General features: G+C 40.1%; 1 protein-coding gene across 6 annotated transcripts in view; it reads left to right on the top strand.

Moving 5' to 3' along the window:
- AHI1 (Abelson helper integration site 1) overlaps window positions 1-18,062 on the top strand; it is a 203,007-nt gene that overhangs the window by 55,169 nt on the left and 129,776 nt on the right. For all 6 annotated transcript variants that reach the window (XR_002103750.1, XM_019550220.1, XM_019550218.1 and 3 more), the window contains exon 18: window positions 1,953-2,140. Coding sequence is in view for 5 of the 6 variants with exons in the window: in XM_019550220.1 (XP_019405765.1) it covers window positions 1,953-2,140 (188 nt within the window). In the remaining variant the exon portion in view is untranslated. The remainder of the gene's footprint in view (window positions 1-1,952; window positions 2,141-18,062) is intronic.

Here is an 18,062-nt window from a genome sequence, read left to right on the forward strand (position 1 = left end):
AGGGGGCAGGGAAACAGCTGAAGTGGTAGGGGTGGGGGTGAGGGGAGCAGATTCAGCCCCAACGTGGGGGTAGGGCTGCTGCAGCAGGAGGCAATGGGGTCAGGCCCATGGCAGAGGGAGGGGGAGGAGGGAGAGTGGCTGTGGCCCCAAACCCAAACTGCTGGGGGATTGGGTCAGGCCTGAAGGGGGCAGTGCCAGACTAGCACAGGGGTGGGGGAGAGGGGAACAGGGCATAGGAACACTGGGCTCTGTCCCTACCACCCACTCCCCCATCATTTTTGACAGGCAATTTGCTAGTTTGACTAATAAGTATATAATAAAACTACTGCTATTAAATGTAGATTAAGATTCAAGTTCCCTATTTGTTGTAGTTACATGAGATCACTGAAAAAGTCAAATGGAAAGAGTTGCAATGCAGTGTTTAGCTGTCTTACTAGAAACAATAGATAATTGTGTTTTGGATTAATATATTATGGCACTGACTCAGGAAGGCACTACATTACATCTTTAAATCCATTCCTGGTTAGGAGAGCATTTAAGCAAGGGCTTGAAAAATAAGCACATCCTTGACTTTTGCATTCATTGCGGGTACCCTCTTGAATTAGGCCTGTAACAGTGTTCTGAAACTGTCTGCTTTTGTGTATTAAAAAAATCAAATCAAACAAAAATATTATTTTTTGAGATCAGTAATATCCTATCATTTCAGGTTAACCCTGAGAACTAATTTTGGTGACAGCTCTATAGATAATCAATAATAGGGTAATAATTTACATTGATAAATGTGAAGAAAACTAGCTCTTTGAACTCACAAAACAAATAATATTCCTGCATTAGACAAATTTCTGAACTGTTCAAGAGAGTACCCTGTGGAAAAAATATTTTTCTTAAAAAATGGAGCAAATACCACACTAAGACCATGTCGGTAGTTATTTGTATCATCTGTCTGTCAGTTTGAACTAATCCACTGATGTTCTCTCATCAGTAAAATATTACATAGGTTGTGGTCTTTTCAGTATACTCTGGTAATAACTTTTTGTTCCGTTTTTGGTTAAAAATACATTCTTTGCTTTCAGAAGACAGTTTTATGGCATTGGTGTTGAAAGAGTTAATCATAAAAGTAATAGTAATTTTAGTCAGTGGCACAAGTTTAAGATTCCCATAATATCATTTTTACTTAAATCATATGTTTTAAAATATCCTTTAATGTTCTCAGTTGGCAAATAGGAATACTTGCAAACCTTTGCCACATTCTAGAATTTGCAAAAGTCAAGTTTGTGGTTAAAAGGCAACTAGTCAAAACTTTTATTAAAATAACATCTTTTTTCTGCCCTGTGGAATTTCATTTAGGTTTAGTTGAACAATATAGTTTAAAAGTCCTATTTTCTGTCTGTTGCTTGTCTTCCATAGAGAAGTGTTCACATTGAGATACATCTATATTAGAGTGCTGAAGATCTGGAGTTCAGCCTTGTTGATGATACGTGGTGTAGAAGTGGTGTTACAATTATACAAAATAGAAAGTATTTCTATCTTACTCTTTGAAAACTTAGAAAATTGAATACACAGTCTCTGACTCAGTTATTTAGGTTATAAAGTCACATACTTGGACATTAGAAAATGTTCAGTTTCTGGTTGCCTTTGCAAACTGAATTTGGTACCCTTGTGTATGCATTATGGTAGTCTTTAATTACATGATCTCATATGTTTCTTTTATTTGTAGGACTTCTGTCTCATTGGACAAAGAAAGGGATAGATTTAAGGTTGCATAGGTAACTGTAGATCTAGTATTTCTTAAGTATTGCCTAAATAACTTTCTGTATTTAAGGAGCCTTTGCATGTAATGTTTCTTTATATTGTTTAACAGAAAAGTAATATGGACTATGAACTCAATGTAATTTTTTTCATGGAAGTGCTAATACTTGATCTGAAATATTAATTTTGATTTATTTCTGTAGTTGCCCGGCAGGAGGCTGAAAGAGTAAAAGATCTCAGTGGGTCACTTATATCATCAGCACCAAGAGGGACACAAGTTTTTAACACTTCTTCTGAAATTTCTTCAACATTTCCATCAGATCAGTTTGTAAATGTTGCAAGAGAGTCTATGAGAAAGCAGAAAGTGAAACAGAAACTTGATTCTGTTACGGTATGTCAAATTTCATTATTTCCCATGAAGATGTAAAGTCATATTCATTGCATATGTTCTAGCTTATAGTTACCGCTGAGTAAACGGGCAGGGATTTACAGTACATCAGCTTCTCAACAGTAATTGTCCATGGGCATGTTCTTAATGTGTAGTCAATAAAAGTTAAACTATGATAGCTTATTCATAGATTCATAAACATTCGGGCTGGAAAGGACCCCAGAGGATCATCACGTCCAGCCCCCTGCCCCAGGGGCAGGAAGTCAGCAGGGATCATAGGATCCCAGCAAGATAAGCATCCAAATGTGTCTTGAAGGCATTCAAAGTGGGTGCTTGAACCACCTCCGTTTGTTGTATATTGTACAGCTGTACATTGCTCATGTTTCTCTTGATAAATGAATATAATGTAACTCCTACTAATGTCAATTCACTTATGAATGGAAGAAATTATATAATGTAAACATAAGCTGTTATTGGTATCTGTTTACCACCAGTTGGTGACCAGGACCTGTACTAGTATTAGTATTAATATGATTTGCCTAACAGCATATTCTGATTTTGTTCAAGATCTCACATCACAGGTTTGCATTTTAGAAGGTAAAAGTTGGGTCTTTTGACTATTCAGGATCAGCATGGAGAATGTTGCCAGAATATCCATTCCTAACCTCAGTCTCTGCTAATATTCTGTGAAAAGGAGTTAATAATTTACAAAAATCAGCTTATTTTTATTGATTTTGTTTTTCATTTTTTCTCATTACATTATTTTAAGACCATTTTATTCAATTGTATATTCAGTATTGCCATCCTGAAAAGGATATCTCTCAGCAAGTCAGCAGATGGATTGAAAGATTGCTTAATTTCATTGTAGCAATGAACATTTTACAGCATGACTCCTCAATGAATGTCCATTGATACTTCTCCCCTGCCTTACAGGCACAGGGCATCTGAGGATTAATTTTCTCCTTAGTGGAAGTTTAACAAAAGACTGAAAGATTCTTATGAATCTTTATTTCATAGTTCTTACAAGGTAGGCAAAAACAGTACCGTTTCCAAGATTGGTGCACAGTAGCTATGCAAGAGTGATTAATACTGATTAGCAAAAATCAACATATGCTTGATGCTTTTCAAGAACACATATTTACCTTTGGAATTGAATATAATGCTGCACCTGGAAACAAAAATGTGACACGTTTCTACTCAATTATGCCTAATCAGAGATCAGTAATTAAATTTGAAATAAGTACTTGGTTGCAATTGGAGGTAAAAATCAAATTGTACTTCTACTAAATAATTCTGCCAAAAATCCTTGTGCTTGTTTTAGAACCATGAGAACTGTACAGCCCAAACGGATATATACAACTGAAATTTTGTCATTGCTTAGAAATGGCAAATGATTGTATTAAGTCTGTGAGAAGTTACATAATTATGACTTATCTTTCAAGACTGTAAACTCAAATGACTAATATCAATTCAGATATAGTCTTGCAGTCATCAACTGGTAGTTTTTATCATTTTAAGTTAAAATTCATTTGTTAGATTAATATAATTAATATTTAAAATATTTGCTTTCTATAGAAAAATGTAACTTCATCTTCTGCTTTTTGTTTTGCTAGTCATTATGTTGAGGACAATATGTTAATTATGTATTTGTATATAAGGTATTTCTTACATGAGAAGGATAAAATAATTATGGTTGATAATTTTCTACCATGTGCCCAGCATTGCCTTCAGTGGAGCCTAAAGCACCACTTAGGCACATATTCATTTAATGGTACAGTGGGATCTGAACTCCAATTCCAACAGTCGTGCCTCTTGCCATGCCACACATACATGGCAGGATGTACAATTTTGGGGTCAGGGATCAGATTACTTTTACTATTACTACTATTAGCACTATTACTACTTGTGAGTGCCAGGGGAGCTCAGGCTTATGATCCTCTCCCTCCACCAACAAAGTGAAAGCCAAGTGCTCACAGCCCAGCATGAATTGAAGCACCAGACCCCATGGACCAAGGTCTTTACCCGGCTCCACTGTCGTACCAGGGGTGGGACTAACAATCAGTTAATTGTTGGTCCCAAGCCCCAGGACTGTATAGGATTCAGGAAATAACTTTTATGTGTTGCTACCCTGCCACGTATTCAATTTAAGGCATGATGGAAACTAGCCACAAAAATATTACATGTCTTCTGTGGAATATTTTTGTGGCTGCTTTCCCATTTGTCATGCTGTTAATTCCTTGGCTGTGTGGCAAGGTTACTATTTATGGTGCAATTCACAGGGTAATCACATCTTAAATTCAGTATCTCTTAGGGGCCTAAGAGGCATATCCTTCCACAAAAATGCATGCTTGTGATAGCTTGAGCGGGGCTCTGGATATGTGAACGAGATTTGTCTAATGCAGAGATGGGCAGTTATTTCAGGTGGATGGCCACTTCATACACATTAGAGCTGGAAGGGACCTCACAAGATCATCGGGCCCAGCCCCCTGCCCCACTTAATGAGGTTTGGTGAGCTTTTGAGGGCTACATGGGTAGCCCCTTCCCCCTTGTCATCTTGGGACCAGAAGTCCTACCCCTAACCCCTGATCTTTGCTACCTGAAGTCCCTCCCCTTGCCCTTTCCTCTGCTGGAAATACTCCTTTTGGGAGGAGGGGTTGGCCTCTTAGAACCAGAAAAAAAAACAAATCATACACTAAAAGTCAAACACCTGTTATATTTTAATTTTATTACAAAAAATGTTTTTGTCAAGATTTGTGTTTCCATACAGTATACAGGGCTGATTGCATAATAACTCAAAAAAATTCTTAGCCTTGTATATTGTGGGGCCTGTTTGAGGGGGGTGTATGGTGGGGTGTAGGTTTGTGTAGGGGGTGGGGTGTATGTGTATGGTGGGGTGTGGGGGTGTGTGCATATATTGTGGTGTGGGGGCTGTGAGGGGGTGTGTCTGTGTGTGGGGGGGCATAGGGTACGTTGGTGTGTATATTTGGGGGGTTGTTGGGGGCAGGGTGTGGGTGTGTGGCATTTGTGGGGTGTGGGGGAGTGCAAACCCCCCCCCCCCACACTCTCCCCACTTGGCACAGCAGCATCAGGCATGAGTGCTCAGGACACTCAAGCCCAGAAGCACACAGCTTGAGCCAATGCTGCACATCATGACGAGCGCAGTGTGCCCAGGCTGCCTCTCACTGGCACTCTCCACCATTCACACGCAGCCCTTGCACTCGCACATCACTGCAGGGAAGCTCCATGCTTTGGAGCCAGCTGCCTTTCCTGCTTCCTGCCACACAGGTCCTGGGACTCTGAAGGGAAGCAGGGGTCGGGGCTTCCGTCCACCTCTGCTGCAGCCCCAGGATCTGCGTGCATATCCCTAGTAGAGATGCTCCTGTGCATGCTACAAAGGCAGTGTAGACATGCCCTTAATCTGTATGATATTGGGTGCTGATTATTTTGTTCCTTATTTAGCAACGGCTAAACTTTTCATGTTACTGTAAATTGTATTTGAAATGTCAGATGCAGAAACTCACTTGTATATAACTACTCATTTTTCATATGTGTTTTAACAATACTAAGTTTGTTAGGTACACCTACGACTGGTTTAGCTCTAATGGGCGCATCCACATATACAAGCGTGGGCGCTTGTAGCAGCTCAAATAGAAGCAGTGCAAATTTGAGCCAGGGCTTTTTGCCTCAGCGCACGTGCTTGGACATGCATCTTGTTGTAGAGCAAATTATGCCACTTGGGGCAAAATAACCCTGCCTGGCTCCTCCCGAATCTGCAGCCAGGGGGAGCTAGAGTCTGGGGCCAGCACCTGTGCTGTCCCCAGCAGTATAAAAAACTGCCCTGTCCTGGCCCGAGCAGTACAAAAAGTGGCCCTGGCAAGTAGCTCAGGGCTACTCACTCTCAGGAGCTTCTGGGGCCCAGCCGATTGGTACCTGAGGACACTACCCCTTGTCCCAGCTGGAGTGCTGCAGCAGCTCTGAGAGATCCCTGCACCTTTTACCCACTGCAGCAGTCTGGTAGTGGGGGCTGCTGCCTGGCTGTGACCTGCTGCGCACCTGCCAGACCCGGATAGGGACTGCACAGCCAGTAGAGGCATCTGCCCCTCTGGGCCAGCTGCAGTGAGGGCTTAGGCTGCAGTGCCTCTGTATGGCACTACTGCCATTTGGGCCCCCTGCCCAGCCATCTGGGCAGCCATTGCCCAGAAGATGTTCTGGTTGTGGTGGCCTGCAGGGGCTACCTCCCCCCGCTGCAATGTTATTTTGTAAATAATACAAGATTCGGCTTTTCTCCCCACTTCCCTCATGCAATGCATGAATCATTCCTATTCTTTTTGGGCCCAAAAAATATGCGGGTAGAACCAAGACTTGAATTTTGGTCTTATCTTCAGCAGTGCGTAGTGCTAAAGCTGGTACATTAAGCTATATTGGGACATACTTAATAAAATTAATTTCTATTTATGCTCTTAAATTTTAAAAACAGCCCTTAATTTTTGGTGAGAGGAAAGGGCAGATGGTTGCCTTCTGTGAAATTGGATAGGAATTTGCATCTTGGCAGCAGTTGTTATGTATCTATGACTCAAGGGGTTAATGTTAATTTATATTCCAATATAAAGCAAACTTCAGTGGTATTAAATCCTTAAATATTCATTCAGTATAACAAGTTGCCATCAAATTCCTGGGTGATCTTTATCTCTGGAATTTCTCTGCTAATGCAGTAAAATTCTTACAGGCAGCTAGCAGACAAAAATACCAGTTTGCAGTTTTATTGTAATTAGAGAATGTTATTTATTTTTATTTCGGAGATGACATTTAAAAATGTCAAAAACTAAACTAGTTTTCATGCTAAACTAACTGAACTAACACCACTTTAACAGTAAGAAAAGCCTAGTATTTTTCAGTACTTGTAACAAGAGTTCCTTTACATACAGTAGGGCCCCTCTGCACATGTTGGTAAAGGTACAATGGGTTCTAAGGCGTAATCTGCACAATCACGCTTCCTACCATGCCACATGTGGATGGTAGGAGGCATGATTGTGGAATCACAAATTAGATCTCATTGTGCCTTATTTCTGGTGCAGAGGGAACCTGATCCTAGGCTCCTTATGCATTTGCAAAAAGCAAGCTCCAACACTGGGAGCCCCCTCAGCTGAGGGGTGCCAAATGCATCCCCAGGGCTGGGAGATATAGCTGCTATGATCTCCCAGTCCCAGGAGTATGTGAAGCCCCAGGGCTGGGACATTGCAGCTGTCATGAGGGTCATGTCTGGGCCCTGACACATCTCTGGGCCCTGGGGTATATGAAACTCCCGGGGCTGGAAGATCATGGCAGCTATATCCTGGCACTGGTAGGCACACTGCAGGCTTCCACCATCTGCAGCTGCAGGGTGCTGCCAGGACCTAAAGTTGGCAGCTTCTGCAGCTGTGAGTCCCTTCAGCTGACTGGGCTCCCAACTGCAGGAGAGACCCTGCTACACATGCATATTAAAGCTCTATAGCAGCCAATTTCAAAGTAGTACGCATTTTTGAGGTCAAACTTTATAGTTGGCTGGATCTTTTTCTGGCATGATAGGTACTTTGCTTTGTAGCTGGTTTCAAGGTAATTGTGCTGTTAACCAATTAATTATGTGATGTCTGTAACATGTACAGAGGTCCATAGTCTTGGAGTTAGTGTATTAGTTGAGTAACCTCTGATGTCAAAATATTTGTGATGAATTCCACCCATTTTTGTTTTATTTTTCTAAATTTTTTTTTTACAAATTCTTCTCAGTATATTTTGGAAGATGTTTTTGAAAGCATTTTCCAAATGATTGCTGAAAACTTCTGTTTATTGAAATAACCCTGGGAAATATAGGTTTAAATTATTTCAAGTCCAACAAGAGAGGATTAGAATTTAAAATTAGAAGTTATCTCCTTTGTACAAAACTGTAAAAATTCCTTGAGTTTTTGAGTTCTTAGCATTATTCTATGTAGCTATGAAACGTGATATTGAATAATTCTTCAAATTATCCCATTAGAATATATTTGAAACATAAAATAGCTCTTCACTGGTCTAAAACGCCTGAATCTATAGAATATATACCACCATGCCTCTGAAAACATATGCAGCCTTTTTAAGAAAAATCTGAAGCATTGCTAAAACCTAATATTAATACTATGTAGCAGTGCAAGAAGCTAACAGGCAACTTGTTGTTTTTTTGTCTGTAAGAAAGACATACAAGCAGATTCTGAGGCAGGATAAAATGTCATAGTATCATTGCCAATTTACAGCAACTGATGATATACCTCCCAAGGTCTTATTTAGTAGATCCTGAAAAAGCTAGATAACAAATTCTGGGTTTGATTTTAGATCTCAAAAGAAAGGTTTCATTTACAACTTTCTATGTGGCAATAAAAAAATTAAAGATATATTTAAGATGTATACACTGTAATCAAAACCTTTGTAGAAATATTGTGAGGATTATAGATAGATATTTCAAAACTAGTATAGGCAGAAGCCATGGAGCTTTGGCAGGTTAATGTAACATTTACACTTATTCTACCTTTTCTAATAGTTGGTATTACTGTTCATTATTCTGTACTGAGGCATCCTTCTCATTCTTTCCAAAGTTAGCCATGGTCTCTTTAGCCTTCATCCACAACAAGTTTGGACAACACACATAGGAATCCATTGTTAAGAAAAAAAGGAATTATCTCGTGTTTGAAGTAAATCTAATTCTGTTTTAATTAGAAGCAGTGAACCAATAGTTAACTATTGTTCCAAACTGTAAAAATCACAAAAATAATACAGGTGTAAAAATAATACCTTACTGCTTATTAAAGTTAAGTTAATATATGCCTGATATTGGAATAAACTTATGTTTGTGTTATGCATGTTTTGTTTAAATTCCTAATTTGTTAAATAAAGGTGTGATGAATACTTATGGATGAGAGGGTTCTACTGTAAAACTGGGTTTATTCTTTAGTTTTTAAATAATTTCCTCTCTACATACCATTATATCCTTTAAAATAGTTTGCTTATTTATTTTCACCAGTCAAGAACAGAATGTAAAATGGTCTACACACTTTTATTATGTGTAGAAGAATTGATTCAAAATAATTAAATTTATTTTACAAAGATACATGCACTGTGATAGAATTTCTGCTCTTTAGTATTGTTCTCGTGGCAGCCCATCTAAGATGTATGGCAAACTGCCTGTTAATAATCAAATGGCTAAAATAATAAAATAAACAAAAGCAGGAGGTGTTAAAGAAAAAAGATAGAAAAAGGCCTAAGACTAATCTGCAGGTTTGTTTTAAAATTAGACTTTTTATTTGATAATTTTTCGCCAAAAGTAGACTAGGGAGAGAAAGCATTTCTTCATGCCACTGTGTAGGCATTACATGGTTTGTTCTTTTTGTTTTGGCATTTACTACTCTGTTTTTAATTGGCACATTCCAGCTGCCAACAGGAAACAGAAGGAATCTTCAAAGTAACATTGACAGCTCTGCATGTATATATGTGCGTGCGCGAGAGAGCAAATTGTAAATATATGTGTATTTACACCAACTGAGGATCTGGCTATAGTAGTCTATAATATATAACAATATCATTTTTGTAGTTCTCATCAAAATGAAAATGTGCCTTTTAATTATGGACAGAACTCCACATGGGATGCCAACTATTTCTAAAATATTCCCCATTTAAAATGGAGAATGTAATTTTTATTTTAATTCAGATTTTAGGAAACATGGACTAAACTGTTAATGTAAATGGAGAGGAAATATACTATTATAAGATCTTTCAAACAGTTTCTTAAAGTATAACTTCCTGTGCTAATAAAACATTATAATGAAAGTCAACATGCTTTAACATTAACAGGATAGAGATATTGTGACTGATGAGATTTAGATTGAACTAGTAAGTTATATGGGTGGTGTGCAGTGATCCCGTAGCTAAAGAATTGGCCTTGTACAGACATTCAGTTTCTCCTGGGAGAGTTGCTGCTATCCCAGGAGAAACCATGAGTATACAGATATTCAGGCTTTTTCTCCCACAGTAAACATGGTCAGTCCAAGAGAAAAATAGTTTGGATAACAACCAGAGTTAAATCACTTCCAGGAGAGTTTCTTCTGAGTTAGCAAATGTCTGTACATGCTGTGCTTCTTTCAGAAGAGAACATATTTCTCCAGCATCCCCCTCCCGTGGGGAGACAGTTTTTTGCTCCCTGGGTGATGCTGCTTCAGCAGGGAACAGAACATGCCCCCTTCACAATAACTAAAGTGTGTTGCAGGAAAACACAGACTGGCCCTGAGAAGTCTGTGCACTGCTGTCATCTGTTGCCAGGCAGACTAAGGGAGCCTGCAGAACATGCTAAGATGTTTTCATAGGGGCCCTGTGGCTACACAATGTTAGTTCTGCAAGGCTTCCCACTCTTCAGGGCTTCAGCATTCAAGGGCACAGACAGAAGTGTGGCACCTCACAGTAACTGAAAATGCTTTGCAGGAAGTGTTCTGAGTTACAATAATCTCTCAGACCAAACAGATATTTACTGTTGGTTTCAGGGGAGGGGAATCTAACTGCTGACTGGGAGCCTGAGGCTGGTTTCCCCTAGCAATAGCCCCTCCTCTCTCCCAGCCTGTCCCTGTTTCAGAATGGGAGGGGAACTGAACTCCCTCTGCTCCCTTTTCCCCCTCCCATTCTGAAAACAGCTCGAGGCTGCGAGGCAACGCGGATAGAAGTTACACAAGATGCTCTGTTTTGAAATGCTTTCATCTGATCCCTCATGCAATGAGGGCTCAGATTTTCGCCCGATTGGCCATTTGTAAACTGTCTGCAGCCATGCGCTTGTGTTTGGTCATGGCTATAGACCACCCTCTGTGGCCAGATCAGGCAAGAATTGTTATTTCTGTCTGCACCCCAAATGTTTCTTTATGCAGCTCTGGGAAATTTCTCTACCAAGAGAACAAACTGGGAGAATTCTCCCTGGTTATTTGAATGTGTGTATTCGGCCATTGTTTAAGCATCATGTGTTTAAACTGATCAGTTTAAATTTGGAACATTAACATCACATACATGCATTTTCATAGTCTGCCTGCTTTAACAGTTATTAACACGTGCTTTCACTTCATAAAGTTTAGTGCAACTCAGTATCTTTACTTTTGTCTATCATACCAAATATATCCCAGGGGGGCCAGATATTTTTACTTGATCTAACTACTCATTGTTATACCAATTGTTGTAACTCACACTGGGAATGGTGCAGATTATAGATCTAGCCACAGACTCATCCATCTGTTACCAGTTCTCTATTTCCCCACTGTCCTTTGTCAAGTTAGTTCAGTACTGGAGAGAATATGCTCCTTCAAAAATGCTATTAAATACCTAAAATATGTGGAAGAGGAAAGCTAAATCTGTTGGAAAAAAATAAGCACTGAGATCAGATCAGTGTTTACCTGCAAAACAAGTCTTGTTAGCTTAGCTAGAATGCAGAGCTCTGAATTTTCATATCAGTTTTAATCAGTCCTATTGTATCATTTAAATGCTTGTAAAACACAATTAGAAAGATTTCTAGGATGAGCCAAATTCTCTTGATTCAGAGCTTGAAAAAGTAGGCTCAGTTTAGCCCAGTATTGAAGGCAAGGAAGGCATTTGAAAAAGTTTCTGCCCCCCAGCCTGCAGAACAACATTAAAGCAGCTCTGTGATCTTTGTGGCTTCCAGTGGGAGAGGAGAATGTTTTGACCAATATATTTACTCACCACTATCTCCACTTCTTTTTTCCATCTTCTTTCTGGTTATAAAAATCACCACTCAGGAGCATGTCTGTGGGGTGTTAGCTCTTCTGTGTTGGCTTGTCACAGCCCTTTTCCTTGTGCCATAATACAGTACTAGCATGCATGTCAGCTGAAACATGGCTGTTTTCACATCAAAGTATTTTGCCAGGAATATTTTTTTTTAATAAACTAGGGTTCAGAGCTCCTCAGAGGATTGTACTCCAATTCTCTGGAGGTTTGGGGTGACTTAAGCTCAACCTTTAGAAGCAGGAGAGAAAAAGGCAGTAGGGATAGTCTATACCATAGGGCTGCGCCCAGAAGGCATCATTAGTAGCAGGAAAAACCCCCACTCTCAAATGGTAAAGACATTGTTTGGAAGCTGCCTTCTGCCTGCATTACTGTGCTTGCACCAGAAGCTGTTCCAGCATAGTTACGTGGGTTACATGGTTTGATATTTTCACATTCCTAAAGAGCATTGGTATGCCAGTGCAGTGTAGGCAAGGCCTCAACTGAGTTGGAAACTTGTTCTTTGAAAATTTAATCTCTGTCTGTCTCATGGCAGTTTTTCCCTTCTGACATCCCCACTGTCTCCTACCAGGATTGATCTCTTCTAGGAAAGTTCCTCTTCTGGCAGCCAGCTCCAGTTCTGTCATCCAACTGTAAACACCTGAAGGACTGAGTTAGTTGCTTTTGATAGAAGAGATCTGACAAAGTCAGCACATGGGGATGGAGCCACTAGAAGAGGAGTTGCTCAGATAAGGGAAAATGTTTTGTGGCAAAAAGGCTGTTCTTTGGTCAAGGTGCTAGTTACCAGAGATACTTGAGTTTTCTAAATCTGTCCTGGTCAAGTGGGACTGCTGATAGAGATGCAGAAGTATTTCTGAGCCCAAGAGCAGATCAGTTTTTGTTCACAGAAATGGGTATTTATTCATATGGGTTGCATTGTTGAATAAGCTAACCTTGGGTCTGAGATGGCCAGGTTACTCGCTTGTGGGTGGTTCAGGTCATTCCAAACAAGTGCCACTAAAAACCTTTACATTACATGCATCTTATTTTATACAAACAAACACAGTCTATTGTAAAATACTTATTAACTGACTTTTTGTTTCCTCAGTCTTTTAAAAGTTACTCTACCTTTATACCTCTGTGGCAAATGTATTTGATTAGTGCTGAGTTACAGTAGGGAAGAACACAAAATAACATAAAGTCACAGGCAGGGATAATGTGTTAACTTTGAAAGGCAGTGGAATTTTGGGTCTTGAATCACTTCAGGCACATTTGCATATTTTTACTATATTTTTATTTCAAAAGGAAAACGATCTAACATATCTTGTAACTTTGCTAGTTCATTCTGTTGTGATGATTGCTTTTGACACAGCTACCCAAGAGAAAAATATAAAGATGGGTTTTTAATCAACATTGTGAGCAATATTGCTTATGAACAAAAGCTTTGCAGTTTGAAGTCCTTTAACCCTGAACAATATATGTTGAATATAAACGCCTATAAACTTCACTGTCTCCATGCACCAAATAATACTGTTGAGCAGCTGCGAATGCATAAAACATGATCATTAATATAAAATGACAGAATTATTAAAATCTGTAGATTGGTTAAAATATTTAATAGTGTATGAATGCTTTACTGTAATTTTCCATTGTGTTCCTTAAAGTTTATAATAAAAGTAAGGTTTTGGAATTGGAATTGATTATGAAGTAGGGGACTTGGTGGCCAGAGGTTGCCAGTTCATTAATTGTAATCAGCTTTGACTCTAGGATACTGCCCTGGTATGGGCAGCAAAGTATTATAAATTGTTGTTATATTTGGTTACCCATGTCAGAAATTAGTCTTCTAAAAATCGACTTTTTTTTAGTTTTTCTATAGAAAAATGAAAATTGTGAGAGCATTTGGGACATTGGAACATTAAAAACTCGTTACCTTGTTATGATGTCTTGCATTTAAGAAAGCAGGCTTTTCCCAAAGGATTATTTCCTCTATTACTATTATGGTGTATGTTTCTTGCCTTTTAATACCAGAATAGTTTTGAAGGAATTATGTTCTTCCTCACTAGAGACATCTAATTCCCATTATCATCAACAGAAGTTACATATTTGATCCTGAATGTGGAACTGAATCTGCATGGTCAGAGCTTTGTGCTCAGATGGAGCAAAATTGACCCATGTGGTTCTAATTGTGGAATCTGGGCCATGCAGAGGAAAATAAGCAACTTCAGTGTTTCACTATAGAACAACTGAAAATCAACTGAATATGGCTTCTTATTCTTATTTACCATTTGCTAACAGTACTTTTTGAACAGAGTACTGAAATAGCATGAATAAGTAAGGGCAAAGTACTGTAACTGGGGATGTTTGTCCCGCTTTTATCAACCTATAGCTTGGTTTGATTTATTTCTGACTTTTTCAGCTATATTTTGTTTGGGGTTGGGTTTTTTTTGGTGGGGGCATGTTCTGCCTTTCATTTTATGCCATAGTTGTGTCTGTGCAAAGGAAGTCTGACACCAATGCCATACTTTCACTGTGGGATGTCTCATGCCCCCACAATTCAACCAGGGATTATTTACCTTTACAGTACCTGCAAAGTGCACTCCTGCCCCACCTCTTGTTGTATCCTCATATTGCAGGAACAGTTTCTGCTCCTTTCTTGACCACAGACTCTTATAATGTATATTACTTCAATGAAGAGCAAAAGAGAAGTAGGATACAAATGTGTGTGTGGACAATCTTGAACTCTAGTTACCAGTAACTAATTTTTCTTTCCTCTTTGAGTAATTGCTAAAACACATTCTTACTGTGGTTATCTCCAATGCAGTGCCCATATATATCTGAAGGTAGGACTCACAAATCCTGTAGGTGAACAGCAGCTGAAGGATCACCCTAACAAATGCACCTTTCATAATGACATAGGGCACTTTTACATGTGCTCTGGGGGTGGGGAGAGGTGGTGCTTTAATTAGAGTGGTTCCAAGAGCCCCTCTAATGAAAATGTCACCACATCTCCTGTATCAGCATCCCTACAGTTCAAAATGGCAGCAGGGGCACTTGAACTAAAGCTCGTTTGAGCTTTAGCTCAAGTGGCCCCCAGCACCATTTTAAAGCATGGAGACACTGATACAAATATACAGGAGGCTGCCAGTGCAGAACAATTGTTACACTCCAGTGGACTCGATTAGTAGAGTTGCTCTGACATGCTGGAATTCCAACAAGTAGCAGCAGCCTCAGCACTCATGTATAGGTGCCCATAATATTTAATAAGCATGTAAGTGTCTTGAGCTCCAGGTGTATATTTTGCAGATGCCACTATGGAAATATCACACAGGCACACACTAAGTAACCTGGGCTTTCATGGAGTGGCCACATACCATGGACGTATATTGTTTTGCTGTGGTATCTTAATAGTGCTTTAGGCAGCCTGATATCCAGTTGGACCATCTCTAATACTGCTAAATGCATCTGAGAAAGTATTCAACATGGCTCTGAATACCAATACAGGAATATGGATGTTTGTTTCACAAATTGCCCAGTATCCCTGCATCTGGAAACTGTCTCTATGTATTCCACATCATAATGGTGATGGATACGGAAGAGAGTGCAAAATGCATTTCCTTATACGCACTGATGTGGTCCTTCTACTAGAGGATAGTACTGTATGAAGAATTGTTGAACATGTTTTACAAGCCCCCCTCTAGACAATAAATGGTGTTCGCCAAATCTACAGACCTCTGAGATGAAGGCATCAAAAAGATTTGGGAGAATATACAGCAATGAAGAGAACATGATGAGAAGGAAAATCCAGACCGTTGCACAAAAGTTCTTGACCAGCAAAATAAACTTTCTTGGCACTTTAAAGTGATACTGTAGAAAGTGAGCCCTTGTGATTGTGTCTGGAGTGGCCTCTGTGAACTCAACTGAAAGAGCTGTTTAGTTGTTTGAATTGTCTGATCAGAGTTGGGTTTTTTTAACACCTGATCAAACTACAACACTTTGCTTTTCAGGGGGCACATCTACACATTCATTAATGCACAGTAGTTACTGCACATTTAATTTAGTACTTGCTTAATGAAGTACTAACTAAATGTGCAATAACTAGGGTTACTGCACAGTAGTGCCAGTGCACAGGGTTTTAATGGCTCTTACTGCGCAGTAGCCTAATACTACTGCATAGTAGCATGTTAGCACGGTCTTTGCCGGGCATGCTACTGTGCATTGTTACTAGGCTACTGTGCATTAAGCATCTTGTGTAGATGCACCCAGGATATGCAGCTCACCAAAAAATCTCTGAAAACCTTTGGGACCATGGAAAAGCTGAACAGGAGCCTTCTGACAGATGTCCTGTTCCACTATATAAAGTGCTGGTATTTTCAGTGTGGGTTCTTATGGCAGTGTGAAAAGGAGTAGCACGTAAGTCAAGATGTTAATTAATCCCTCTGCTACAAGGATGAAAGTGTGGCTGAAATGAACATCTTGAACTTAGGTTTGGAAACTGACAGCCTTTTTAAGCCCGATGTTGGATGCTATCCTCCCTTCTTTTGGGGGATCAGAAAATAACTGCTGCAAGACCTCTTCCCTCTAAGATGGCTAGGAATTCTTCCTATGGCTGTCAAGACCAACAGGAAACAAACCATCTGCTGGAGCAATGTCATATGAGAAGGGTCCCTGAAAAAGGAAGGCAGTCTGGGGCTGGAATAAAGGAGAACTGGATGATATACTCACTTGACACCTGTCCAAAAATCAGGTGATCCAAAATGATTCTGGTTCAGGAGTCTAAGGGAAATGAAACATTGGAGGAGACTATGCATCTCTTGACTGCCTGATCAAAGGTCTGGTATCCAGGTGACTTGCTGTGTGATGTAGTATGTGAGGGCAGATGCTGACTCATTTATGAAACCTCTGACTTTGTTTTGGAGGCTCACCATAGCGGAATATGTGTGAAGGTGAAGGCTTCAAACAGGTTCTTGAGGGATTCTTCTATAAGCTAAATACTGATGGTACAGACTGCTAGGTTTGTAAGAGGTGGAGCAGAACTTGAGACCACAAGGTCATTTGTGAATCCTTTGGCAAATGCTGAAGAGCTAATTACTCTGAGTTCCCAGTAGTGTCCTGAACTTCTCTCAGGAGGCCAGAGCCAGGGAGTCAGGAAGATCTCATAATGATAGCTATAGCCATGGAACAGGAAGTGGTGTCTAGAGCAGGGCTGTTGGGCTAATTTGCGGCCTGCAGGCTCCTCTCTGGACACTGGTTCCCGTCACTCTGGCTGATCCGGGTGATGTCTCTGAGCTCCCACATCTTCCTCCAGTTTACACTTTGCTGCCCTGTTGCTAGGCCTTGGGAATCATTACTGGGTGTGGAGGATGCTTATATCTAAAGTTGGACAGGCCTGATCTCTACAGCATCAACAGCTACCTGCAGTGCTGTCCTGGAAACAAATCAGCCCCCATAAATTGGGGATATGAAAAAGTACCCGTCAATCAACTAGAACTATTTTTGCTTAAAGAGTATGACACTCTAACATGCTGACAGTCTGTCAGTTAGCTATCTGAAACTGCACACTGGCTCTTCAGAGCTGGGAAGAGTTGCTGGACTATTGTTTTTGGAAGAGTGCTCTGCTAACCCAGATTTAGCTGCTAGATGGTCCACATGTTCCAGTGACTGAGCTAGTAGACAGCTCAGCCTCAGGTACATGAGATGAAGACTGGAACACTGAATTAGCAGGATGTTGGCAATAGTCCATGTGGGGTAGGAAGCCCCAGGATAAGAAGAGTCAGGCTGGATAAGGAGACTTAGCACCTGAGGACAGTCATTGTGGCATGGTACAAATAAGCATTGCTTTGCACAAGGCAGCATGCTTTCTTGTTCGAGGAATTTGCACCAGCTCATAGCAGTACTAGGGATCAGGAGTCCACGTCATACTGTGCGCCAAACCAAGCCTGCAAAGTGGTGGACTGAGAATCCTGGGCAGACAAGAGAAAGGTAAAGGTCAAGATCAAAAGGGCCCTTGAGGACAGAAAATATTGAATTTCTTGGTAAAAAAAAAATGGGATGCTGCTAGGAGAGCTGGTGCTGGTACTGCATCCCTTATGATTCAGACTCATTGAGCTGGAGATGCTAGTGTTCACACCAGGGTTAAATAACATTCTGATGAGGAGCTGTTACATTGATGCTT

Source organism: Crocodylus porosus, unplaced genomic scaffold (assembly GCF_001723895.1).
Source record: "Crocodylus porosus isolate Cpor-Errol unplaced genomic scaffold, CroPor_comp1, whole genome shotgun sequence".
In the NCBI taxonomy this organism is placed as follows: Eukaryota; Metazoa; Chordata; order Crocodylia; family Crocodylidae; genus Crocodylus; species Crocodylus porosus.